The 26,695-nt window shown below is 38.3% G+C and overlaps 1 protein-coding gene and 1 non-coding gene across 2 annotated transcripts in view; one reads left to right on the forward strand and one right to left on the reverse strand.

The window, feature by feature from the left end:
• Positions 1-11,255: 11,255 nt before the first annotated feature.
• On the reverse strand, positions 11,256-11,366 carry LOC137724090 (small nucleolar RNA R71). Its single transcript, XR_011067170.2, has one exon. It is a non-coding gene; the product is annotated as a small nucleolar RNA R71 (small nucleolar RNA).
• Positions 11,367-22,365: 10,999 nt separating this feature from the next.
• The window catches only part of LOC148693523 (uncharacterized), a 74,878-nt gene continuing 70,548 nt past the window's right edge, over positions 22,366-26,695 (forward strand). Inside the window, exons 1-3 of the mRNA XM_088678037.1 lie at positions 22,366-22,778; positions 23,169-23,290; positions 23,411-24,380. Of these exons, the coding sequence (XP_088534163.1) occupies positions 22,366-22,778; positions 23,169-23,290; positions 23,411-24,380 (1,505 nt within the window). The remainder of the gene's footprint in view (positions 22,779-23,168; positions 23,291-23,410; positions 24,381-26,695) is intronic.

Below are 26,695 nucleotides of genomic sequence, written 5' to 3' on the forward strand. Positions count from 1 at the left end.
ATTGGGAAATCCCTATATATGTCGACCTTCATCTTTTATGGCAAGGCATACCTGAAGAAAATGCCCAACTCTTCCTCACCTCTGAGGGCGCACTCCGAGCAAAGCCTTTCGAAATACTCAATTTTTTCTTCTTCCCCAAAGAAGATACCAGATGCCTGGAGTACAGATGACTCAAGAGGAAACGGTAAATTGAAGCATGTGGAGACAAGCACAACAAATACATGTGCTGATTCATGCACCGCTTCTTCAAAAAGCAGAGGTATCTCATATCATCAAGGTCAAAAGCAAAAGTATCTCATATCATGCTCTTTCCCTGTCTTTTTCCTTGTCCTTGTTCTTACTCGCATGGCAAAGTGAAAGAAGCAATCAGCCGGCACTTGGAGTCAGTTTTCCGATCTGGAACCGACTGCCTGGAATCTATTCCCTAGTTGCTTACCTAGCGTTGCTCTCGAGTAGTCATCCTCAACGGTTGATACACTTCCAGAGAAGGGACCACTTCTGCAAAGGGGAGCAAGTAAGGCAAGTGAAAATGATACATTGAAGCATGTGGAGACAAGCAACAACTGCATATGCTGAGCTATCCTCTAACCCTCTTCAATACGAATTGGAGAGATTGAACAAAGAAACAGATAAAAGGAGTAAGCTCAGACCTTCGGGGGAGACCAAACAAATCTTCCAGCCCAGTTCAAGAGTAGCCTGTGGAAAATCAACGAGTGGAGGAGACCAAAAGAATCCTGCAGCCCAGTTCAAGATTAAGCCTGGGGAATCACCAAGATCAAAGCCTCAATGCAATCACCAAGGAGAAGATGGAATTTACACTCCATAACCAGATTTGCGTCCCTAAACTCTTCTCTTTGTTAGTTACATTCTGCCATGTTTAGTATGTTTAGTGCTGTTTGTGTGTTTACTTATGTTTTGTGTGAATCTATACTTAAAACATTGAGGACAATGTTTGATTTAAGTGTGGGGGGGGTAACTAATGTTGTTGATGCAAATTCGTGGGATTTTATCACCCATAGCTTCAAAAGTTGTTCTTTGCTGTTTTAAGGTGTTTTTAAGATGTTTTAGAGTGTTTTAGTATGTTTTGTTTTTATAACTCCGAAAATCACATAAAAATTTGAAAAACATGTTTTGAAAAGCCTAAAAAGAGTGTTTTGAGTCGTTTTTGTGTGTTTGTGTCTTAGGGTACCTTCCAACACAATGATAAGGATTTGGTTTGTAATTGCATGACTGTTAAAAAGAGTTATAAACGTAGAGAAAAGTTTGATTTACTCTTGGTATATGCTTGGTTATGGTTATAATGTATGACTTCACATGCAATCATAAAAGAAAAATTCGTTTTTGTAACATGCTTGAAGGAAGGAACTCAAACAAACGCTACAACCCTGTGAGACTCGAGCCATTACCTTCTTTGGAGAGTTATAATCTGTGATTCTTTGTTTTCTAAAGTTGTTGCATGATCTCATTATTCCTTGCTTGGTTGCTACTTAGAATGCAATTGTATCATGATAGAACTAAATGCTAGAACTTATATCCGTTTCATTCAAATCATGACATTGAATTGCATAACATATATCAAGATGAAGTTGTGTAGTTGCCACCATAGCCAAATAGCCTTACTTCCCATATTTCGTATATGTTGTAAGTTTTACCCCCGTTGAGCTTTGTTTAGCCTTTATTCCTTGTTAACCCACATTATCCTCACCTAGCCTAGTTTAGGACAGTCCACACCCTTGTTCTTAAAAGATAGTGAGCATTACTTAAATGAATTCCTTTTGAGTTACATTATGCAAGAAAATGAGTGTGGGGGAAGGAATGTTTGTTCTTAAGTTTATATGTATGTTTTGAGATTCAAAAGAAAAAAAAAAACCAGAAAAGAAAGGAAAAAGAGCTTGTTCCCCCTTGTTGTTCAAAAGTTGATTTTTCATTCAAAAGTGAATTCTAAGTTGATTCAAGTGCTTTGCTCACTATTTCTTTAAGAACCTTTGTTTTCCATATCCCTTCTTTGTTATCCATGATGCGTGAATTATACGCACACAAATTAAACCCTCTTTTGGTCAATTGTAGTATATGTATAAGTAGGGATCGTTCTAGACCGGGGATTAGGAGGGATTGTTAACCACTTGGATTTGACTCAAAAACGTAAAATAACAATATGAAACACTATACTAGACTCAAAGAATGCAAAACTAAACTTTAAAACACTCAAACAAACCAAAAGACTCAAACATCACCCAAAACACTCAAAACTGCCTTAAAAACACTTTCTGGGCAGTTTTGAGCACTTTGGTGAATTTGGACGAAATTGGGAAATAAATTTAATCAAAACTCTTAAAAACACAAACTAAGATACTTTCTAACTAAATTGGACAATAAAGTAAACGGGGTGATAGGAGCATATTCATGCGACTTAAATGGCTTGTTCTCGTGCATTTACGTTATGTTTCTTTAGTTATTTTAGTACTTTAAGCTATTTTCGTGTGTTTGTAGGTCCAAAGGGCTAAAGGAGCAAAAAGATGCATTTTGGAGACTTTTGGAGCACTTTTGGGCTAAGGATGGATAGCTTATGCTTGGAGCCAAAGTGTTGGACGAAATTGAAGACCTAATTGAAGACCAAAGTGTTGGAACCTTGTTCCCTTTAGTTTTAGGACATTTAAACCTTTCCTATATCCTTAGCCGTGCATAACATTCCAACATTCCACTCCTTCATTTCAGCCACACTCCCACATATCATTACTTATCATCACCACTTATCATATCATTCACTTATCTTATCATTCACTTATCATATCATTCACCACTTATCTTATCATTCACTTATCATATCATTCACTTATCTTATCATTACTTATCACATATCATAATCACATATCATTACTTATCATCACCACTTATCACCTTTCTCCCAAAACTATTCACATGCATTCCATCCTTTAAAACATTGCACATGCACTCATAATCATTCACACCTTGCACCCACATGCACTCCCTTTAATTAATTAACCCACATGCACCCTTTATTCACTTCATCATTGCAGCCACCCACATCCATTTAATTCACATGCATTTTCAGCCATGCACATTCATCTTGCATTTGCAGAAAATCCACTTCCTTTGCACATGCATTCATCATCATCACTCTAGCTTTAATCACATGCATAAATCAGCCACATGCATCTCCCATCACCATTTCAGATTTCCACCCACCTCCTAGCTGTTATGTTCCCTCTTATTTACCTATAAATAAGCATGCATTTCAGCCACAACTCATTCACACTCATTCATACACACCTCAATTCATCACACACTTCCATTTCAGAAATTCATCCATTGTACATACCACAACCACTTCCCCCTTTGTGCCGTGAGTCTCCCTTACAATCCAAACACCATCCTTCCATTTCCACCACTCCTCTTCCATTCCTCCACCACTCCCCAAACCATTCACACCATCAAACTATCCTTAGACCTTGTCCTACAACGAAGAGGAAGATAAGAGGGCCTAAACGTTCATACAATTCAAGTTTGAGTTGTTGGAATGTTTAGGTGTTTCTTTGATTTCAATGTTTAATTTCAATACTCTTTGTTTTGTACGAATGAGGAATGGAAGAGAAGAGGGCCTAAACGTTCATACAATTCAAGTTTGAGTTGTTGGAATGTTTAGGTGTTTCTTTGATTCTCTTTGTTTTGTACCATGAGGAACTAAACCCCCCTTGGCTAGGGGGGAATTCGAAATAAATGTTTATGCTTGCATTTTGATTTGATTACTTCTAATTGCGTTTCATAAGTTGTGGATTCAATTCGTTTAACTGTTTGATTGATAACTTATTTATGTATGTTTATTGAGAGTGCACACTTAATTTTCATGCATGAATATGACGCTAGAATATAAGTGAGTTTCACCTAATAGTTACGAACTTATATTCATTAGTAGTGGAGGTTGCTTATAAACAATCGCGTTAAACGAATTCTTGGCATAAGTTTCATGCGTATTCCATAGTAACGAATGCCTCATCAACACTTATAGTTTTCATAATGCTTAATGATCTTTGATTGTATCTTTATTGTGCTTTTCACGTAAAGAACTTTTGGAGAATGTGGTGAATTGCGTTGCGCTAACCCATCCAATTCATTAACTTAAGGAGAACTTGATGGTTAATTTAAGCGGACCTAATTAACTTGGAACGTTGAGAATTAATGGTTTATTGAAATGCAATTGGAAATCGTTTTATTATGCAAGTATAACATATGTGGAGATGAACCCCGTAGCTAACTTTCATTAATGGTTTTGTTATGATTTGATTTACTCCAGTTATGAATTCATGAACTTTAGATGTGGTTTACTTTTCTGTTTTGATTAAGAACTTGTTTATGTATGTGGGTTGAGGGTCAACACTTAATTTGCATGCCTAAACTTGATGCTAGGATATAAGGGAATTTCACCTAATCGTTATGAACTTATATTCATGAGTAGTAAAAATCGCTAGTCATTATTGTGTTTAGTAAACCCTAGGCTGGATTAACATGCGTATTCCATAGTTATGAATGCCTAGTCGATGTTTATGATTTCCGTTGAACTTAATGATCTTTGTTGAATGTCTCTATCATGCGTATTCCATGGTTAGGGACTTTGATTAGGAATAATTTGGTTGTAATGCGTATTCCATTCAACCCAATGAATCTATGGAAATCTGAAAGTTAGTTTAAGCGAACCTAATTAACTTGGAGCATTGTCATTCATTGTTTGTTGAAGTCATAACTGGGAGTCAAATTATATGCTTATGTTCATGTGTGGATAAGGAACCCTCTAACTAGTTTTTCATCATTCTATTCCATCAATTTCGTTTGTACAATCTGTTTTGTTTCCAAGTTTCTGTTTTAGTTTTAAATTCGTCAAAACCAATCCCCCATTTATTTTAAAGTGTTAGATTAGTTAGAATTACATTTAGTTTGTGTTTTTAAGAGTCTTGAGTCAAGTCATAACTTAATTTCGTCCAAATTTGTGTTTGTACTCAAATCTGCCCAGAAAGTGGTTTTTAGGCAGATTTGAGTGTTTTGGGTGATGTTTGAGTCTTTTGGTTTGTTTTAGTGTTTTAAAGTTTAGTTTTACATTCTTTGAGTCTAGTTTAGTGTTTTATATTACGTTTTTACGTTTTTGAGTCAGTTTCCAAGTGATTAACAATCCCTCCTAATCCCCGGTCCAGAACGATCCCTACTTATACTTATACTACAATTTGACAAAAAGAGGGTTTAATTTGTGTGCGTATAAATCACGCATCAAATTTTGGCGCCGTTGCCGGGGATTAGAAAATTTGCTAATCCCTTGGATTGTTTTATTTTCGTTTGTTTTTATTTTATTCCAGATTCTTAATCTTGTTTTGTTTCTTGTTTTAGGTACTAGTTCATGACTCGGAGTTCTCATCCGATTCGTGAACATATCCTGGAGTGATTGGGTTCTTCGTCCGGCTGCAAGACGTAAAAGAAAGCGCTACTTGGGAGGCAACCCAATGCACTGAATAAAACAAAGCATGTTCAAAAAAAAAAAAAAAAAAAAAAAAAAGAAATAAAAGAATGTAACTTTCACAAAGGTGGTTTACGTGAAGCCCCACTACGTGGCACAACTCTAGAAGCAGGAGGCATCAGAGTGGAAGGCATCAGAGTGGAAGGCATCGGAGCGGAAGGCATCAGAGCAGAAGGCATCGGAGCGGGAGGCATCGAAGATAAATCATTCGAGGCCTCAATACTTGGTGGAAAGCTAGATGACCCAGGAAAAATGTGCCTCTGGAGGAAAGCCGCAAACCTTTGACGGTCACTTTGGATTCGACCTTCAGATTCTTGCAGCTCATCAAGCTTCCTCTTCATGCCCGACGAATAGTTATTTGCAAGCACATGCAAACTTCTATTCTCATACTTAAGTAGTTTGATCTCCTGCTTAAGAGTTTCCACCTCTGCCATCAACGATTCAACCTGCCGGGAGCGAGCAAGTAGGCGTTGGCCCATGTTGGACACAGAGCCTGCACACTGGACACTGAGAGCGAGGGACTCTTGAACGGCCAACTCATCGGACCGTCCTGAAAGCAGCCTACTATCCTTAGGAGTAAGGAGGTTCCTAGCTACTATCGTAGCTGTTGTTGCATCCGTCATTATGGAGTCTTCACCTGTAAGAGGACCGTTAGAAGATAAAAAAGAAGGGCGCCATACATTACCTTGACGGGGCGCAACCGGATCGCTGCTGAGACTCAAATCTAAGCTAAGGTTCGATGAGTTAGTCATTTTTTCAAAGGTGTTCAAAGAGAAGGGGTGGATGGAGTTAAAATTTCAAAGGGCCGGAGACGATGTTCAAGAATGGGAAATCTTCAGAGTGTGTATGTTGGCGGTGATCGATACCTCTATAAGAAGCCAAGGCGACGCGTCCACCGATTCAAAAAGCCGGAATTTCCGGCGTAATTTAGGCGACGCTTTCTCGGCTTTTCAGAGGATGTGTTCAACTTTGTCAAAAGATTTCTTCTTTTCAGAAAACACGTGGAGGCCATCATCGCAACTACACATCTTTAGCCGACAATCGCAAAGTTCGGCGATGCTTTCTCTGCTTTTCAGAAGACGCGTGCAGCTTTGTCAAAAGGAGCCGCATCTGCACTACAACGTGTCGTTCAGAAAGCGAAGGGGCGCCTGCTCAGAAATCGAAGAGGCGTATTCAGAAATCGAAGAGGCGCCACTATTTCAAAAAGCCGGATTTGCGGGATCAAAACGTTTGTCGACAAGGGTAAAAGAACAAGTACCACCACTTGCTATTATCTCTATATATGTCGACCTTCAATTTTTTTGGCAAGGCAGACCTGAAGAAAATGCCCAACTCTTCCTCACCTCTGAGGCTGCAAAGCCTTTCGAAATACTCATTTTTTTCTTCTTCCCCAAAGATGATACCAGATGCCTGGAGTACAGATGACCCAGGAGGAAACAGCACAACAAATACATGTGCTGATTCATTCCCCGCTTCTTCAAAAGCAAAGGTATCTCATATCATCAAGGTCAAAAGCAAAAGTATCCCATATCATGCTCTTTCCCTGTCTTTTTCTTTGTCCTTGTTCTTACTCGCATGGCAAAGTGAAAGAAGCAATCAGCCGGCACTTGGAGTCAGTCTTTCGATCTGGAGCCGACTGCCTGGAATCTATTCCTGGTTGCTTACCTAGCGTTGCTCTCGAGTAGTCATCTTCAACCGAGCAAGTAAGGCAAGTGAAAATGATACATTGAAGCATGTGGAGACAAGCAACAACTGCATATGCTGAGCTATCCTCTAACCCTCTTCAATACGAATTGGAAAGATTGAACAAAGAAACAGATAAAAGGAGGAAGCTAAGACCTTCGGGGGAGACCAAAAGAAATCCTGCTGTCCAGTTCAAGAGTAGCACAAAGGAAAATCAACGAGTTGGAGGAGACCAAAAGAATCCTCCAGCCCAGTTCAAGAGTAAGCCTGTGGAATCACCATGATCAAAGCCTCAATGCAATCACCAAGGAGAAGAGGGAATTTACACTCCATAACCAGATTTGCGTCCCTAAACTCTTTTCTTTGTTAGTTACATTCTGCCATGTTTAGTATGTTTAGTTGTTGTTTGTGTGTTTACTTATGTTTTGTGTGAATCTATGCTTAAAACATTGAGGACAATGTTTGATTTAAGTGTGGGGGGGTAACTAAGTATATTTGATGCAAATTCGTGGGATTTTATCACCCATAACTTGAAATGTTGTTCCTTGCTGTTTTAAGGTGTTTTTAAATTGTTTTAGAGTGTTTTAGTGTGTTTTGTTTTATAACTCCGAAAATCACATAAAAATTTGAATAAAAAAAAATGTTTTGAAAAGCCTAAAAAGAGTGTTTTGAGTCGTTTTTGTGTGTTTGTGTCTTAGGGTACCTTCCAACACAATGATAAGGATTTGGTTTGTAATTGCATGACGGTTAAAAAGAGTTATTAACATAGAGAAAAGTTTGATTTACTCTTGGTATATGCTTGGTTATGGTTATAATGTATGACTTCACATGCAATCATAAAAGAAAAATTCGTTTTAGTAACATGCTTGAAGGAAGGAACTCAAACAAACGCTACAACCCTGTGAGACTCGAGCCATTACCTTCTTTGGAGAGTTATTTTCTGTTATTCTTTGTTTTCTAAAGTTGTTGCATGATCTCATTATTCCTTGCTTGGTTGCTGATAAGTCTCATTTTGCACGCATTTATATATTCCTTATTTGGCGTCTTTGTGATGTTTTTAGATTGAACTAGTTGCATTTTACATTATTTGGTGTTAGTGTGCAGTCAAGTGTGTATTTGGATCAAAGGGAAGTAAAAACCATTCCTTTTGGTAGCTGAGCATTATTCCAAACATGGAGAGGATTCTAGGGATTTAAGTTGAAGTCCAAATGAAGAACCTAGGAGACGTTTGAATGCTGGAATTTCAGGAAATGATGTGGAAGTGTTAAGTGGTGCAATTCGGCTATATTGAGTGATTCTAAATAAAACAAGCATTGAAGTCAGATTATGTGGTTTCAACACCAAAACATGCATTCACATGCATGTTCAAACACCTTGCCGAGCACTCACATGCATTCCCAACACCTAAACAGATCACCTTTGCATTTCCTACTCCTTCATGTCCATCCCGTGCATTTCCATACCATTTCCAGATTATTATAACCAATGTCAGGTTCCCCACTTCATGCTTGCAGACATTCCACATGTATCTTGGATAAAATAAATCACATACCTGCAGATCATGACCATGCTTTGCAGGTATCACGCCAGAAATCCACTCATCCAACCATTTCATGCGATTCCAGATCCCTCATGCCCATACCGTGCACATTCACACCCTTTTCAGTATTCCTTTCACATGGATCATGTCAGCTTTCACATGCATTCTGATTGTTTTCCATCATTAGCCACATTCAGAAATTCACTAAGGGGGACTCACTCATTTCTCTCTCGGGATGATTATTACACACATTCTTGCTCCACTTCTGTCTATTATCCTCACTCATTCTCCCTCTCCATTGCAGTAGTCGACATTCTCCATTCCATTGCATTCGACACTCTATCCCTCTCCCTTTCACAGAAACTGTCCACATTTTCTACCATTCACAGAAACTGTCCACATCCTCTCCCTTTCACAGAAACTGTTCGGCATTCATTCCATTTTTATTCACCCATAGCCGCTCCATTTCACCCTATTTTCTGTCCCAAGGGCAGAAACCATTCAACCAAGCCATTCTACCTTCATCCGCACCACATTTGGAGAAGCAACACCAAGGAACTCTTCAAGGACTTCAACATCAGTTTTGCTTCAAGGGTTTCTCCTTCTTAATCTTATGTTCACTCATGTTATTTATTTTTATGTTAAACCTTTGTAAACATGAAGTGTAACTAATCTTCCTCTAGGGATTCGATGTAACCTTGCAAAGTTTGCCATGTAATTAAGTTAGAATGCTCAGTTTGTCCATCTATTTCTTGTTTCATTTTCTGTTTTAATGGTGACTTAGTGTGTTGATTTTAATGTTTGATCATCATTTGAATTAATCACAAAGTTGTGTAGCCAAGATTAGAACACACATCATGCATAATCTTGGTAGATATGTGAATGAATGAAGGGAGTGTTTAGCACACATCCTGCCGAGTTATTCCCTTTGGTTTTATGAAAGTTTCTTGTACATTACATAATCTTGATTATGAACCAAAGTTGCACATCACAATTAGGTTCATGATTAGAGACATTTGATCAAATCCACACATCATATGGTTGATCATATCCAAGTGAAACAAACTCAAGAAATAGGTAGATGAATGAGTACAAACTAACTTGACAAACATGGACTTAGTTGAGCAATGGTGAAACCGAATCCCTAGCTTCATTTCCATTGATACTATCCTATTACATTAGTTGTTGATTCATTTATTTGTGTTTACTTCATTTTCTCATGCTTTCAAGTTACAACAACAAATCTGTCTATTTAGACTAGTTTGATTCATTTCCAAATCTGCCTAGTTTGTTTAGTTTGATTCATTTCTTAGAGTTCTTGCAAAACAAGTAGTTACATAGGTCCAATTAGTCCTTGCGGATTCGACACCCTTGCTTGTGCCATTATACTAAATATATTCTAGCATTAGGAAGGAATTATACATCAACAAAAATGGCGCCGTTGCCGGGGACTGATTTCAGTCCCTTGTAATTGCTTGTTTGCTTGTTTGCTATTTTGATTAGTGTCAAGGTTCATAACTTGTCAAATTGATAACTGGAAGTTGATTTAAGTTGCATACATTTCATGTGTGGAAAAGAATCCCTTAGCCATTCCATTATCCATTGGTTTACATCAATTTGCTTTACAATCTGCTTTCGTTATAATCTGTCCATTTAATTGCATTTCGTCCAAATACAATTTCTCCCCATATTTTGTTAAGTTTTAGGCTTAGAATCTGTCTTATCTTGTGTTTTGAATCATTTTGAGTCAAGCTCAAACCTAATTTTCGTCCAAAATTGAGTTTAGTGTCAAAATTGCCCAGTTTGTGTTTTTAGGCAGTTTTGAGAGTTTTTAGCTTGTTTTGAGTCTTGTGAATCTGTTTTGAGTCCCTTGAGTCCTTTCAAACGTTTTTAAGTTTATTTTTATTCATTTCATTGTTGTTTGCTAGTTGATTTTCATTCACTTGTGTATTTTATTTCAGGTAGTATATGTCAAATAGACTTGTTGAGTTAGGCCAAAGAATTGAACGATTGAAGGGCCACACTTTGGACAACTTTGTGCCATCAAGTTCATCCATTATCCATGAGGAAGAGGAAGGGAATTCACCTAGTTCAACAAGTAAAGAATCTGAGCAATTTAATTGGGAAGGAGAAGAGGAGATGGCGGGCAATGAAGATGAGCTTCGAGCCTTGGAGGACTTTGCTCAACCAATCATACCAAATTCACCTTCATGCATCTTGCTGCCCACAGAAGCTAGAAACTATGATCAAATCTTCACATTTCCATATGTTTCCTTCATTTTATGGCTTACCTAATGAAGACCCTTTAGCTCATATTAAAGAGTTTTACAATGTTGTGAGTGGTTTACCTTTGCAGGGAGTAAGTGAAGCAAATTTGAGAATGAGAGTGTTTCCTTACACCTTGAAAGATAAGGCCAAGAGTTGGTTGATGACTCTAACACCAGGTTCCCTCACTACTTGGGATGCCGTGGCTAAGAAGTTCTTGGAGAAGTTCTTTTCCACTCAAAAGACAGCCACATTAAGGGGACAAATCTTCAACTTCAAACAAGATGATGGAGAACCTTTCAACGAGTGTTGGGAGCGTTTTAAAGGCCTCTTGATACAATGTCCACACCATGGGTTACCTTTTCACTTACAAATGCAAATTTTCTATGATGGACTAACCCAAACTTGTCAATCAACTGTTGATAGTGCAGCAGGTGGAGCATTGAAGAAAAAGAATGCTCAAGAGTCATATAACATTTATGAGATGTTGGGGTCTAATGCTCAACACAAAGATTTAAGGGGTAAGAAAGTTGGAGTCTATGAAACAAGTTCTAATCATGAGCTTTTGTTGCAGGTAGCTAACCTAGAAAGGAAGCTTGAATCCGTGCTCAACATGGTGCCAAAAGCAAATGAAGTGTGTGCCATTTGCAACTTACCAAACCACCCTACTCATCGATGTCCATCTAGGGAGGCTTATCCCGAGTATGTTCAAGAGCAAGTGAACCTAATGAATTCTTACAATCAAAGACCAAGGAATGATATGTATTCCATATAACCCGAGTTGGAGAGACCATCCCAACCTTTCATGGAAGAACAACAATCAATTTCAAACTTTCCAACCAAAACCTGCCACTACCCTTGAGGATACGGTTAAGTTGTTAGCCCAAAACACTTTGCAATTCCAACATTCCACAAATAGCACTCTCCAACAACATTCAGCAGCCCTAACCAAAATGGAGACACAATTGGGGCAGATTGCAGATGCCTTGAACCAAAGAGAGGTTGGGAAGTTTCCAAGCCAACCCGTGATACTCCAAAGGAACCAAGAGCAAGCCAAAGCAATCACTACACTTAGAAGTGGTAAGGTTATTGATAATAGAGTTGGCAAGGAAGTTACTAATGAATATGATCATGTGAATGCAGGTGTTACTCAAGGAGACAATGAGAAATCAAATGAGGAACCAAGCCATGCTACTTCCTCATTTGAAGCACCAAATCTTCACAAGGCCGAGAAACCATACACTCCACCAATACCATTCCCTGGAAGACTGATGCGAACTAATTAAGCACACAAATTAAAACCCTCTTGTGACAATTGTAGTAAAGATGCAAGTAGGGATCGTTCTAGACCGGGGATTAGGAGGGATTACTAAATCACTTGGAAACTGACTCAAAAACGTAAAACAAACGTTAGAAACACTAAACTAGACTCAAGGAATGCAAAACTAAACAATAAAACACTAAAACAAATCAAAAGACTCAAAGAATACAAAACACTTATAAACACAAACTAAGACACTTTCTAACTAAATTAGACACTAAAGTAAAGGGGGATTGAGGTTTTGACGAAATTAAACTAAATACACAGATTGTAATTTAAAGGCAGAATGTAAAAATGAATGTGACGAAAATATGGATGGAATGCTAGCTAGAAGGTTCTTCTCCACACATGTCACACTTGCATACAAGATGATTTTCGGTTGGTCTTTCGATGAATTATGAAACTCAATGCTCCAAGTTAATTAGGTCCGCTTAAATTAACTTTCAGATTTCCCTAGATTCGTTGGATTGAATGGAATACGCATTACAACCAAATTATTCTTAATCAAAGTCCCTAACTATGGAATACGCATGATAGAGACATTCAACAAAGATCATTAAGTTCAACGGAAATCATAAACATCGACGAGGCATTCGTTACTATGGAATACGTATGAAACTTATGCCAAGAATTCGTTTAACGCGATTGTTTATAAGCAACCTCCACTACTTGTGAATATAAGTTCATTACGATTAGGTGAAATTCACTTATATTCTAGCGTCATATTTATGCATGAAAATTAAGCACGCATTCTTAATAAACATTCATAAATAAGTTATCAATCAAACGGTTAAACAAATTGAATCCACAACTTATTAAATTCCAACCAAAAGTAATCAATTCATAATGCAAGCATAAACATGTATTTTGAATCACCCCCTAGCTAAAGGGGGTTTAGTTCCTCATAACTTTGAAATCAAAGAAACACCTAAACATTCCAACAACTCAAACTTGAATTGTATGAACGTTTAGGCACTCTTCTCTTCCATTACAAAACAAAGAAAATTGAATTTAAACATTGAAATCAAAGAAACACCTAAACATTCCAACAACTCAAACTTGAATTGTATGAACGTTTAGGCACTCTTCTCTTCTTCGTTATTATGGCACAAGGTCTAAAGGATGTTGTTGGTGTGTTGAATGGATTGGGGACTTATGGAAATGGATGAGGAAAGATAGAAAATGGAAAGAAACCCACGGCAAGGAAAGGAATTTCAGGATGTGAAGATGGTGTGTGTTTGTGTTGTGGTGTGAGAAATGGAGAGATGTGAATTGAATGGGAAGCTCACGGCTAGGGAAGGGAGAATGTGTTTGTAGTGTGTTGTGTATGAAATGAGATGTCCATGAATGAATGAATGCAAGGGTATTTATAGGAGTAGTGGAGGGAACATATGGCTATGTCATTTGTAGGTGAAGTAGGTGGATGTTGTAGGTGATTATGAGTGATAAGTGATAAGTGTATGATATGTTAAGTGATAAGTGAATGATTATGATAAGTGATAAATGAATGTATGATATGATAAGTGGTGAATGATAAGTGGTAGTGTTTAAGTATTTAAAATAGGGAACAAAGCCCTTCCTTGCATGGCAAGGAAGGGAGACACAAGGAAACACACGACAATGTCCTAAGGTTGCTAGGAATGTTGTTTTTGTGTTCTAAAATGCGTAGGACTTTTCAATGATGCTCAAACATGAGGTCTTTTTAGGATTTAACTTTCCTACTTCAAGTCTTCAATTTCGTCCATCCTTTTGGCTCCAAGCATATAATATCCATTCCAATCTCTAATTTGCTCCAAAAGGCTCCAAAAGGCATCCTTTTGCATACTTTGCCCTTAGAACCTGAAAACACACAAAAGAAGCATAAAGAACTAAAATAACTAAAGAAACATAACATAAATGTACGAGAACAAGCCATTTAAGTCGCATAAATATGCTCCTATCAAATACCCCCACACTTAGCTTTTGCTAGTCCTCGAGCAAAACAGAAAAACAAAACAAAAAGAACAAAACACAACCTACACCTTCCAACAATCGTATCAGGGACTTCCAATGCACATGACAAATTAAAAATCATTATTCTCACAGATTTGAGCCATCTTTACACTTAAGTACATTCTTACTCATAGTCACCACATACTAGTTCACAATTAAGCATTTAAAACCATGTTTTGAATGTAGTAACATGCCTTAGAGAATTCCCTCAATTTCTTACTAGATGTACTCTTGTTTTTCACACAGATTTTCTGACTACACACCCTACACTAGGTATATGTGAGAAGATTGATGTAAACATGTAGACGAACACTCACATATGTTATAATAAGGAAAGCATTTTCTGGAGTTAATAAGCATGTTTAGATATGATCTCATGAATGGAATGCTACTACTTAGACGCGAGAACCAGTGACACCATAAGCCCATACCAAGTTCAAACTCCACAAATTGAAATACACAACACTCAAGATAGAAGTCAAGGGTTGTAACGGGGCTTGGGGTATGTGGATAACAAAGAAGGGATATGGAAAACAAAGGTTTTTAAAGAAATAGTGAGCAAAGCATTTGAATCAACTTAGAATTCACTTTTGAATGAAAACTCAACTTTTGAACAAAAAGGGAGAGTTTAGACAATTTACACCCAGAATTGGTGTTTTGGAACCTTTCTTCAATCACTTATTCTTTCTTTTTTTTTTTTTTTCTCTTTTTTTTTTTTTTTTTTTTTTTTTTTTTTTTTTCTTTTGAATCTCAAAACATCAACACTTAAACATTCTCTCCCCCACACTTATTTTCTTTCATAATGTAACTCAAAAGGAATTCAATTAAGTCATGCTCACTATCTTTTAAGAACAAGGGTGGGGATTGTCCTAAACTAGGCTAGGTGAGGAAAATGTGGGTAAACAAAGAATAAAGGCTAAACAAGGCTCAACGGGGTTAAAACTTACAACATATACGAAGTATGGGAAGTAAGGCTATTTGGCTATGGTGGTGGTCACTACACAACTTCTTCTTGAATATGTGTTATGCAAATCAATAACATGCTTTGAATGAAATGGGCATGAGTTCTAGCATTTGGAACTATATGATGAAACGCCTTCTAAGTAGCAACCAAGCAAGGAATAATGAGATCATGCAACAACTTTAGAAAACAAAGAATCACAGAATATAACTCTCCAAAGAAGGTAATGGCTCGAGTCTCACAGGGATGTAGCGTTATTATGAGTTCCTTCCTTCAAGCATGTTACAAAAACGAATTTTTCTTTTATGATTGCATGTGAAGTCATACATTATAACCATAACTAAACATATACCAAGAGTAAATCAAACTTTCATCCATGTTTATAACTCTTTTTAACAGTCATGCAATTACAAACCAAATCCTCATCATAACGTTGGAAGGTTCCCTAAGACACAAAAACAACTCAAAACACTCTTTTTAGGCTTTTCAAAAAAATGTTTTTCAAATTTTTATGTGATTTTCGGAGTTATAAAACAAAACACGCTAAAACAGTTTAAAAACACCTTAAAAACATTTAAAACAGCAAGGAACAACACTTGAAGTTATGGGTGATAAAATTCAACGAATTTGCATCAACATACTTAGTTACCCCCCCCCCCCCCCCACACTTAAATCAAACATTGTCCTCAATGTTTTAAGCATAGATTCACACAAAGCATAAGTAAATACACAAAAAGCACTTAAACATACTAAACATGGCAGAATGTAATTAACAAAGAGAAGAGTTTAGAGACGCAAATCTGGTTATAGAGTGTAAATTCCATCTTCTCCTTGGTAATTGCATTGAGGCTTTTGATCTTTGTGATTCCACAGGCTTACTCTTGAACTGGTTTCTGCCCATCGTTGATTTTCCTTTGTGCTACTTCTTGAACTGGGCAGCATGATGGTTCATTTGGTCTCCCCCGAAGGTCTGAGCTTATCCCTTTTATCTGTTTCTTTGTTCAATCTTTCCAATTCGTATTGAAAAGGGTTGGAGGATAACTCAGCCTATGTTTGTCTCCACATGCTTCAATGTATCATTTTCACTTGCCTTACTCGCTCCCCTTTTCAGAAGTGGTCCCTTCTCCGGAAGTGTATCAACCGTTGAAGATGACTACTCGAGAGCAACGCTAGGTAAGCAATCAGGAATAGGTTCCAGGCAGTTGGCTCCAGATCGGAAGATTGACTCCAAGTGCCGGCTGATTGCTTCTTTTACTTTGCCATGCGAGTAAGAACAAGGACAAAGAAAAAGACAGGGAAAGAGCATGATATGAGATACTTTTGCTTTTGACCTTGATGATATGAGATACCTTTGCTTTTGAAGAAGCGGTGCATGAATCAGCACATGTATTTCCTCCTGGGTCATCTTTACTCCAGGCATCTGGTATCATCTTTGGGGAAGAAGAAAAAATTGAGTATTTCGAAAGGCTTTGCTGGGAGTGCGCCCTCAGAGGTGAGGGAGAGTTGGGCATTTTCTTCAGGTTTGCCCTGCCATAAAAGACGAAGGTCGACATATATAGAGATAATATCAAGTGGTGGTACTTTTTACCCTTGTCGACAAACGTTTTGATCCCGCAATTCTGGCTTTTTGAAATAGTGGCGCCTCTTCGATCTCTGAATACGCCTCTTCGATTTCTGAGCAAGCGCCCCTTCGATTTCTGAACGACGCCCCTTCGCTTTCTGAACGACACGTGGTAGTGCAGATGCGGCTCCTTTTGACAAAGCTGCACGCGTCTTCTGAAAAGCAGAGAAAGCGTCGCCGAACTTTGCGCTTGTCGGCTAAAGATATGTAGTTGCGGTGATGGCCTCCACGTGTTGTCTGAAAAGAAGAAATCTTTTGACAAAGTTGAACGCGTCTTCTGAAAAGCCGAGAAAGCGTCGCCAAAATTACGCCGGAAATTCCGGCTTTTTGAATCGGTGGACGCGTCGCCTTGGCTTTTTTATTGAGCTATCGATCACCACAACAAACACACTCTGAAGATTTCCCATTCTTGAAGATCGACTCCGGCCCTTTGAAATTTAACTCCATCCCTTTTCTTTGAACACTTTTGAAAAAATGGCAAACTCATCGAACCTTAGCTTGGAATTGAGCCTTAGCAGTGATACGGGCGCGCCGCGTCAAGGTAACGTATGGCGCCCTTCTTTCTTATCTTCTAACGGTCTTCTTACAGGTGAAGACTCCGTGATGCAGGACGCCACAACAGCTACAATAGTAGCTAGGAACCTCCTCACTCCAAAAGATAGTAGGCTGCTGTCAGGACGGTCCGATGAGTTGGCCGTTCAAGAGTCCCTCGCACTTAGTGTTCAGTGTGCGAGTTCTGTGTCCAACATGGGCCAACGCCTGCTTGCCCGCTCCCGTCAGGTGGAATCATTGATGGCAGAGGTGGAGAGTCTTAAGCAAGAGATCCAGCAGCTTAAGTACGAGAATAGAAGTTTGCATGTGCTTGCAAATAACTATTTGTCGGGCATGAAGAGAAAGCTTGATGAGCTGCAAGAATCTGAGGGTCGAATTCACAGTGACCGTCAAAGGCTTGCGGCTTGTCTCCAGAGGCACCTTTTTCCTGGGTCGTCCAGCGCTTGGCCAAGTATTGAGGCCTGGAATGCTCTAGCTCCGATGGCTTCCGCTCCGATGCCTCCCGCTTCTGCGCCTTCCGCTCCTATGCCTTCCGCTTCTATTCCATCTGCTTTGACGCCTCGTAGCGGGGCTTCACGTAAACATCCTCTGTGAAGGCTCCATCTTTCTCCATGTTTAGTATCTCTTTTTTTTTTTTTTTTTTTTTTTTTTTTTTTTTTTACATAAATAAAATCAAACGGCATGGAATTTATCTTTGAATGGGCGGTGATACTTGAAATGATCCGGTAATAGTTTAAATTCCAGATTGGGTGCCTGAATCATTAACCACATGTTAGTATAAAAGAAAATTGAAATTCGGGGAGGCGGCTTACCTGTGTGCTCCAAAATGAACTCCAGAATAAACACCCCTTCGAAAGTTATGACTTGTCCCCTGTCATAAAATCCAACTTCCTTGGGAATTGTGGTTTCAAATATGTCCTCTTTGATGCCTTCTACATCTTCTCCAGCCACTACCTTCTCTTGAATCATTCTTCTTGGTGTACAAAGTCCTTTGAAGAATTCAACACCATCTAAAACTTGTTGTGTTGCACCAAGAATTTGAATAGCATTTTGCACCTTTGGGAAGGCTTCCACGATGTCCTTTTTACTCTCTTCTTGGTTGGGAATCAAAAACCTGCTAGGAAAAGGGACATTGGGTGGAATAACATCAGAATAACATGGAATTGGGACGTCCTTACTGGTGGTGGGTGGTTTAGAGGGCTTAGGGGGCTGCGGCAAGGGTTGTTCTACCCTTGCCGTGTGCATGTCTTCTTCCTCCTCCTCAATTAGCAGCTCTTCATCCACTTCTAGGCTATGTTTGGACATTTTTAGGTCAGCTCCAACCTCCATAGCACTTCCCAAAGTGATAGCATTATGGATTTCAAAATCTTCCTTCGAGTTTTCAATAGTTGAGTTGGAGAGTTCACTTTGCTCTTGAATTTGTTTCATGAACTCCATAATCTGCCCAAATTGCTCGTCCAATTTACCCAACTTCTTGTCTTGATTTTGTTCGTCCTGCGTCAAAGAGGTTAGTAATTGAAAATTTTTATCATTATCCATGGACATACTTGAACTTGATTGAATTGTTGTGGGGGAGGTTGTGGTGGCTGCATAGGTGTTGTATTGAACTCCTCATATGGTTGCCAATATGCTTCTTGTTGAGCCTCCTTGGCTTGATTTTGTGACCCCTGCGCCAAAGAATTTATTTCATTAAGAATTTGATTATAATCTATTGGCGAACTTGAATTTAATTGAGCATATTGCATATGAAGTTGTGGTGGCTGCATGGGTCTTGAATAGAACTCCTCATATGGTTGCCAATATGCTTCACGTTGAACTTGTTGATCTTCCCACCATATAGAGTTTGAATGATCCCTCCAATCTCTTTGTGGACATTGATTGGCTTGAAATCCTTGCCTATATGAAGCACCAAATGTAGGGACACTCTGCATTGTGGTCCTTTCGGCATACGGCGACAATTTAGAAGTAAGATTTGCCAATTGAGCTTGAATGCTAGCAAAATCCATATCTTACTTCTCTAGTACCTAAAATCAAAGAAAGAGAACTAAATCAAATATCAAAAGTAACAACAAACAAAGAAAACAACACTAAGTTAGAAACTAAAACGAAAACAACTAAACCTAAAAAAAAAAAAAAAAAAAAAGAACCAAGGGATTAGCAAAGTTGCTAATCCCCGGCAACGGCGCCAAAATTTGATGCGAAGATTATACGCACACAAATTAAACCCTCTTTTTGTCAAATTGTAGTATATGTATAAGTAGGGATCGTTCTGGACCGGGGATTAGGAGGGATTGTTAATCTCTTGGAAACTGACTTAAAAACGTAAAAACAATATAAAACACTATACTAGACTCAAAGAATTCAAAAATACTTTAAAACATAAACTAAACAGATTCTAAGCACTAAAGAACAAGAAAGTAAAGGGGGGGGGGGTTTGATTTGACGAGATTAAATTAAATGGACAAATTGTAATTAAAGGCAGAACGTAAATATGAATGAGATGAAAATATGGATGATGGAATAGCCAAGGGGTTCTTCTCCACACATGTTACACTTGCATACAAGATTGATTCTCAGTTGGTCTTTCGATAAATTATGAAACTCAATGCTCCAAGTTAATTAGGTCCGCTTAAATTAACTTTCAGATTTCCCTAGATTCGTTGGATTGAATGGAATACGCATTACAACCAAATTATTCTTAATCAAAGTCCCTAACTATGGAATACGCATGATAGAGACATTCAACAAAGATCATTAAGTTCAACGGAAATCATAAACATCGACGAGGCATTCGTTACTATGGAATACGCATGAAACTTATGCCAAGAATTCGTTTAACGCGATTGTTTATAAGCAACCTCCACTACTTGTGAATATAAGTTCATAACGATTAGGTGAAATTCACTTATATTCTAGCGTCATATTTATGCATGAAAATTAAGCTTGCAATCTCAATGAACATACATAAATAAGTTATCAATCAAACAGTTAAACGAATTGAATCCACAACTTATGAAATTCCAACCAAACGTAATCAATTCATATTGCAAATATAAACATGTATTTTGAATCACCCCCTAGCTAAAGGGGGGTTTAGTTCCTCATAACTTTGAAATGAAAGAAACATCTAAACATTCCAACAACTCAAACTTGAATTGTATGAACGTTTAGGCACTCTTCTCTTCCATTACAAAACAAAGAAAATTGAATTTAAACATTGAAATCAAAGAAACACCTAAACATTCCAACAACTCAAACTTGAATTGTATGAACGTTTAGGCCCTCTTATCTTCCTCGTTGTTGTAGCACAAGGTCTAAGGTGAGGTTTGGGGGATTATGGAAATGGATGAGGAGTGGTGTTTGGATTATAAGGGAATGGATGGGAAGCTCACGGCTAGGGAAGGGAGAATGTGTTTGTAATGTGTTGTGTATGAAATGAGATGCGAATTGAATGGGGAGTGAATGAATGCAAGGGTATTTATAGGAGTAGTGGAGGGAACATATGGCTATGTCATTTGTAGGTGAAGTAGGTGGATGTTGTAGGTGAAGTTGGTGGATGTTGTAGGTGAAGTAGGTGGATGTTGTAGGTGAAGTAGGTGGATGTTGTAGGTGATTATGAGTGATAAGTGATAAGTGTATGATATGTTAAGTGATAAGTGAATGATTATGATAAGTGATAAATGAATGTATGATATGATAAGTGGTGAATGATATGTGGTGAATGATAAGTGGTAGTGTTTAAGTATTTAAAATAGGGAACAAAGCCCTTCCTTGCATGGCAAGGAAGGGAGACACAAGGAAACACACGATAATGTCCTAAGGTTGCTAGGAATGTTGTTTTTGTGTTCTAAAATGCGTAGGAGTTTTCAATGATGCTCAAACATGAGGTCTTTTTAGGATTTAACTTTCCTACTTCAAGTCTTCAATTTCGTCCATCCTTTTGGCTCCAAGCATATGATATCCATTCCAATCTCTAATTTGCTCCAAAAGGCTCCAAAAGGCATCCTTTTGCATACTTTGCCCTTAGAACCTGAAAACACACAAAAGAAGCATAAAGAACTAAAATAACTAAAGAAACATAACGTAAATGTACGAGAACAAGCCATTTAAGTCGCATAAATATGCTCCTATCACTGACCTCACCCCAAATGAAGAAGATAAACTAATTAGGGTGTTAAAAGAGTTCAAATTGGTTTTTGGTTGGTCTATTGCAGATATCAAGGGAATAAGCCCTACCATGTGCATGCATAGGATTCTTTTGGAGGAAGGGGCAAAGTCAACCCGTGAGCCACAAAGAAGACTTAACCCACACATGAAGGAAGTTGTTAGGAATGAGGTGTTGAAATTGTTAGATGTGGGGATCATATATCCCATTTCTGATAGCAAATGGGTGAGTGCTATTCAAGTGGTTCCTAAGAAGGTGGGAATCACTGTGATGAGGAATGAAAACAATGAGCTTGTGCCCACAAAGCCCACGGCCAGTTGGCGTGTTTGCACCGATTACAGGAAGTTGAATTCTAGCACTAGAAAAGATTACTTTCCTATGCCTTTCATAGATCAAATGCTTGAGAGATTGGCAGGTTACTCACATTATTGTTTTCTGGATGGATACTCAGGTTACAATCAAATTGCAATCGCTCCGGAGGATCAAGAGAAAACAACCTTTACTTGCCCCTTTGGCACATTTGCATACAGGAGAATGCCTTTTGGACTTTGCAATGCTCCAGCAACATTCCAAAGATGCATGTTGGCCATCTTTTCTGACATGGTAGAAAGGTTCATTGAGGTATTTATGGATGATTTCTCAGTGTTTGGATCCTCTTTTGATGAATGTCTTAACCATCTCTCCTTAGTACTTCAAAGATGTCAGGAAACAAATTTGGTTCTCAATTGGGAAAAGTGCCAATTTATGGTGAAACAAGGAATTGTGTTGGGACATGTAATCTCTAGCAAAGGAATGGAGGTGGACAAAGCCAAAATTGACGTCATCACCAATATGGTAGCCCCCACCACTGTGAAGGGAGTAAGAAGTTTCTTGGGCCATGCGGGTTTTTATCGTCGTTTCATTAAGAACTTTTCAATGATCACTCGTCCATTATGCAATCTGTTAGCTAAAGATGTTGTATTTCATTTTGATAAGGCTTGTATGGATGCATTCAATACTTTGAAAAATGAACTAACCACGGCCCCTATTATTATGGCACCAGATTGGTCGTTACCTTTTGAATTAATGTGTGATGCCTCTGACTATGCTATTGGTGCAGTTTTAGGGCAGAGGGTGAACAAGCTTCCACATGTGATCTACTATACAAGCAGGACTCTGCATGATGCCCAAGTTAACTATTCCACAACTGAAAAGGAGTTGCTTGCTGTTGTTTTTGCCTTAGAAAAGTTTAGGTCATATCTTGTGGGATCTAAGGTTATTGTGTTTTCTGATCATGCAGCCCTTAAGTACTTGATGACAAAGAAGGATGCTAAACCACGCTTGATTAGATGGATACTCTTACTACAAGAGTTTGACTTGGAAATTCGAGATAAGAAGGGCAGTGATAATGTTGTGGCTGACCATTTGTCCAGGCTTAATGAAAACCATGGAGTTGGACAACCTTTGCCCCTAAATGAATCATTTCCAGATGAACAACTCCTTGTTGTTCAAGAAAAAGAACCATGGTATGCAGATTTTGTTAATTATCTTGCTTGTGGTATAATGAGAAATGACCTTTCTTTTCAGGAAAGGAAGAAGTTCCTTGCCATGGTAAAGCACTACGTTTGGGACGAACCATATTTGTTTAAATATTGCCCTGATCAAATCATTAGGAGATGTGTCCCAGAGAGTGAGCAACAAAGCATCCTAACATTTAGCCACACATTGGCATGTGGAGGCCATTTTGGTGCCAAGAAGACATCTCTAAAGGTTTTACAATCTGGTTTCTTTTGGCCTACTTTATTCAAAGATGCTTTTGATTTTTGCTCTAAGTGTGATAGGTGCCAGAAAATAGGGAACATTAGCCGAAGAAATGAGATGCCATTGAACAACATTTTGGTGGTGGAACTCTTTGATGTTTGGGGAATCGATTTCATGGGACCATTTCCATCCTCTTTTGGCTACTTATACATATTAGTGGCAGTGGATTACGTATCCAAATGGGTTGAAGCCATTGCTACAAGAACTAATGATCATAAGGTTGTGTTGAATTTTCTTAAAGATGTGATTTTTTGTAGGTTTGGAACCCCAAGAGCTATTATTAGTGATGGTGGCAGCCATTTCTGCAACAAACCTTTTGAATCTTTGATGAAGAAGTACAACATCAACCACAAAGTGGCAACCCCGTACCATCCTCAAACCTCAGGACAAGTGGAGATTAGCAATAGGGAGATCAAGAACATCTTGATGAAGACTGTGAGCCCTACAAGGAAGGATTGGTCATTGAGGTTAAATGATGCACTATGGGCATATAGAACAGCATACAAGACCCCCATTGGCATGAGTCCTTATCGCCTTGTGTTTGGGAAAGCTTGTCATTTGCCAATGGAGCTTGAACACCGTGCATATTGGGCCATCAAGAAGTTCAACTTTGATTACAAGGATGCTGGAATAGCAAGGAAGCTCCAACTTAATGAGTTGGAAGAACTTAGAAATGAGGCATATGAGAATGCCAAAATCTACAAGGAACGGACTAAGCTCTATCATGACAAGGCCATCCTAAGGAAAGAGTTTCACCAAGGTATGAAAGTACTTTTGTATGACTCACGTTTGAGACTTTTTCCAGGAAAACTGAAGTCTAGGTGGGTGGGACCATTCAAAGTGCTGCAAACATTCCCCCATGGAGCTGTGGAGATAGAGAACATGAAGAATGGCACTTCTTTTAAAGTCAATGGGCAGCGATTGAAACCATACTTGGATAAAGTGGAGGAAGAGCAAGTGTATCAAATCGTAGATGTTCTTGAATTTACAACACCATGAACAAGCTACCATGTCTTGCCTAGACATTAAATAAAGCGCTTGCTAGGAGGCAACCTAGTGTGGTTTGTGTTCTTTCATTATGTTGTGTTTATTTTGATACCATTCCATATTCTTTGCCTAGTTGCATTGCATACAATTTTAAACATCGAGGACAATGTTTAGATTAGGTTTGGGGGTGGTTTGGAAGTTTTGTTTTGTGAAGTTTTGTTTTGTGTTTGTGTTTATTTGAGGTGTTAGTTTTGGTTAAGAATGTTTGTGCATGCTAATACGAATGTATATGAGGACTATGTTTGAAAACAAACGATTGGGTTGCTATCGAAAAGAGTTGCATCTTATTGTCATTTATAAAGTTATAACTCTTGAAATTATGATCATGGAGGTACCATACTCAAATTCTGGAAGAAGAATAGTGGAGACTACCCTAGTGAGTTATTTTGAGCCTAATTGCTTCTTTGAGAGGGTTTAAAGTGTTTCTACTCCTATCTTTTTCTTTCATTTTCACTTTAAATGATCTCATTACTTCTATTTCGTTTGGATGCTAAGAATCATTCTCCTTTGCAGATACCATGTATTTAGTATCATTCATGAATGAACTCAATGAGATGATGTTAGGCTATGCATGTTTAACTACTAAAAGGCTTAAATCCTACCCATTTGTGTGCTCCATCCACCCTCGTTGCAGCCAAACACTTTAGCCTAACTCTTTCATCACCCACACCATAATCTACCCATTCTAGCCCATTACAAGCCATACCTTATAGTTTGGGGAATACCAAGGTGATGAAGACTAAAGGTAAATTGAGCTTAGAACAAGATTGTGGCATGTACCGAGGGCACCTATGTTGAAGATGATTCTAAAAAAAAAAAAGTTATAAAAAAAAAAAAGAAGAGAATTAAAATGGATACAAGTTCCAAATCTCCTCATTATAAGACATAGGGCCTGGATGCCAAAAACAAAGAAGAAAGAAAACAAAGGCAAGTGAAGAGCATGATCCTCAAGAACACTTTGGTATGCCCCAAGCTCTAGTATTTCATATCACTTCTCTCGTAACCTATACCCTAAGCCTTGCATTACAACCCTGAGAAAGACCTAACTGATCATTGAGGATGTATTCATGGGTGATGGTAAGTGTGTGTATTTCTATATTCTTAGCATTTGATTCATTTCATGAGATCTACTCAGAAACTGTGCTTCCATTTCAGATTTCATATGTGAGAATTTTGATTCCCTTTACATAGTTTCACTCATATATGTTGTTGAGAGACTAAACCTTAAGATCTGAGTGAGAACATGAGTGGAAGTTGTGAGGAGTAGAGTTGAGGCGAATTCTATCTTAAGCATTTGGGTATGGTGACCTTGAAGTTGTAAGACATGGAGAAATATCTTTATACGTTACAATTGATACGATTCTTTGAAGTGGAAATCTTTTGAGTTGAATGAATGACAAAATCTTCATTGGTTCTTATTAGTTTGTTTAAAGCATGTTTTAACCAAGTTGTTTGCAGATTTTTGTAAATGTTTGTGGGTGTCATCACTGTAAGCCCTCAGGAGACACAACTCCTCCAACTAGGGACATCTAGAGGTTCAAAGGCTTGTTGCACATGCTCAGTGCAATCGTTTGGCCAGCGAAAGTGGTTTAGTTAGATGTTTGTGTTTTGTGTGTTTTAGTTTTAAGTTTGCTCGAGGACTAGCAAAAACCAGGTTTGGGGGTATTTGATAAGTCTCATTTTGCACGCATTTATATATTCCTTATTTGGCGTCTTTGTGATGTTTTTAGATTGAACTAGTTGCATTTTACATTATTTGGTGTTAGTGTGCAGTCAAGTGTGTATTTGGATCAAAGGGAAGTAAAAACCATTCCTTTTGGTAGCTGAGCATTATTCCAAACATGGAGAGGATTCTAGGGATTTAAATTGAAGTCCAAATGAAGAACCTAGGAGACGTTTGAATGCTGGAATTTCAGGAAATGATGTGGAAGTGTTAAGTGGTGCAATTCGGCTATATTGAGTGATTCTAAATAAAACAAGCATTGAAGTCAGATTATGTGGTTTCAACACCAAAACATGCATTCACATGCATGTTCAAACACCTTGCCGAGCACTCACATGCATTCCCAACACCTAAACAGATCACCTTTGCATTTCCTACTCCTTCATGTCCATCCCGTGCATTTCCATACCATTTCCAGATTATTATAACCAATGTCAGGTTCCCCACTTCATGCTTGCAGACATTCCACATGTATCTTGGATAAAATAAATCACATACCTGCAG

This window comes from Pyrus communis, chromosome 10 (assembly GCF_041283825.1).
Source record: "Pyrus communis isolate YQ-2024b chromosome 10, ASM4128382v1, whole genome shotgun sequence".
NCBI lineage: Eukaryota > Viridiplantae > Streptophyta > Magnoliopsida > Rosales > Rosaceae > Pyrus > Pyrus communis.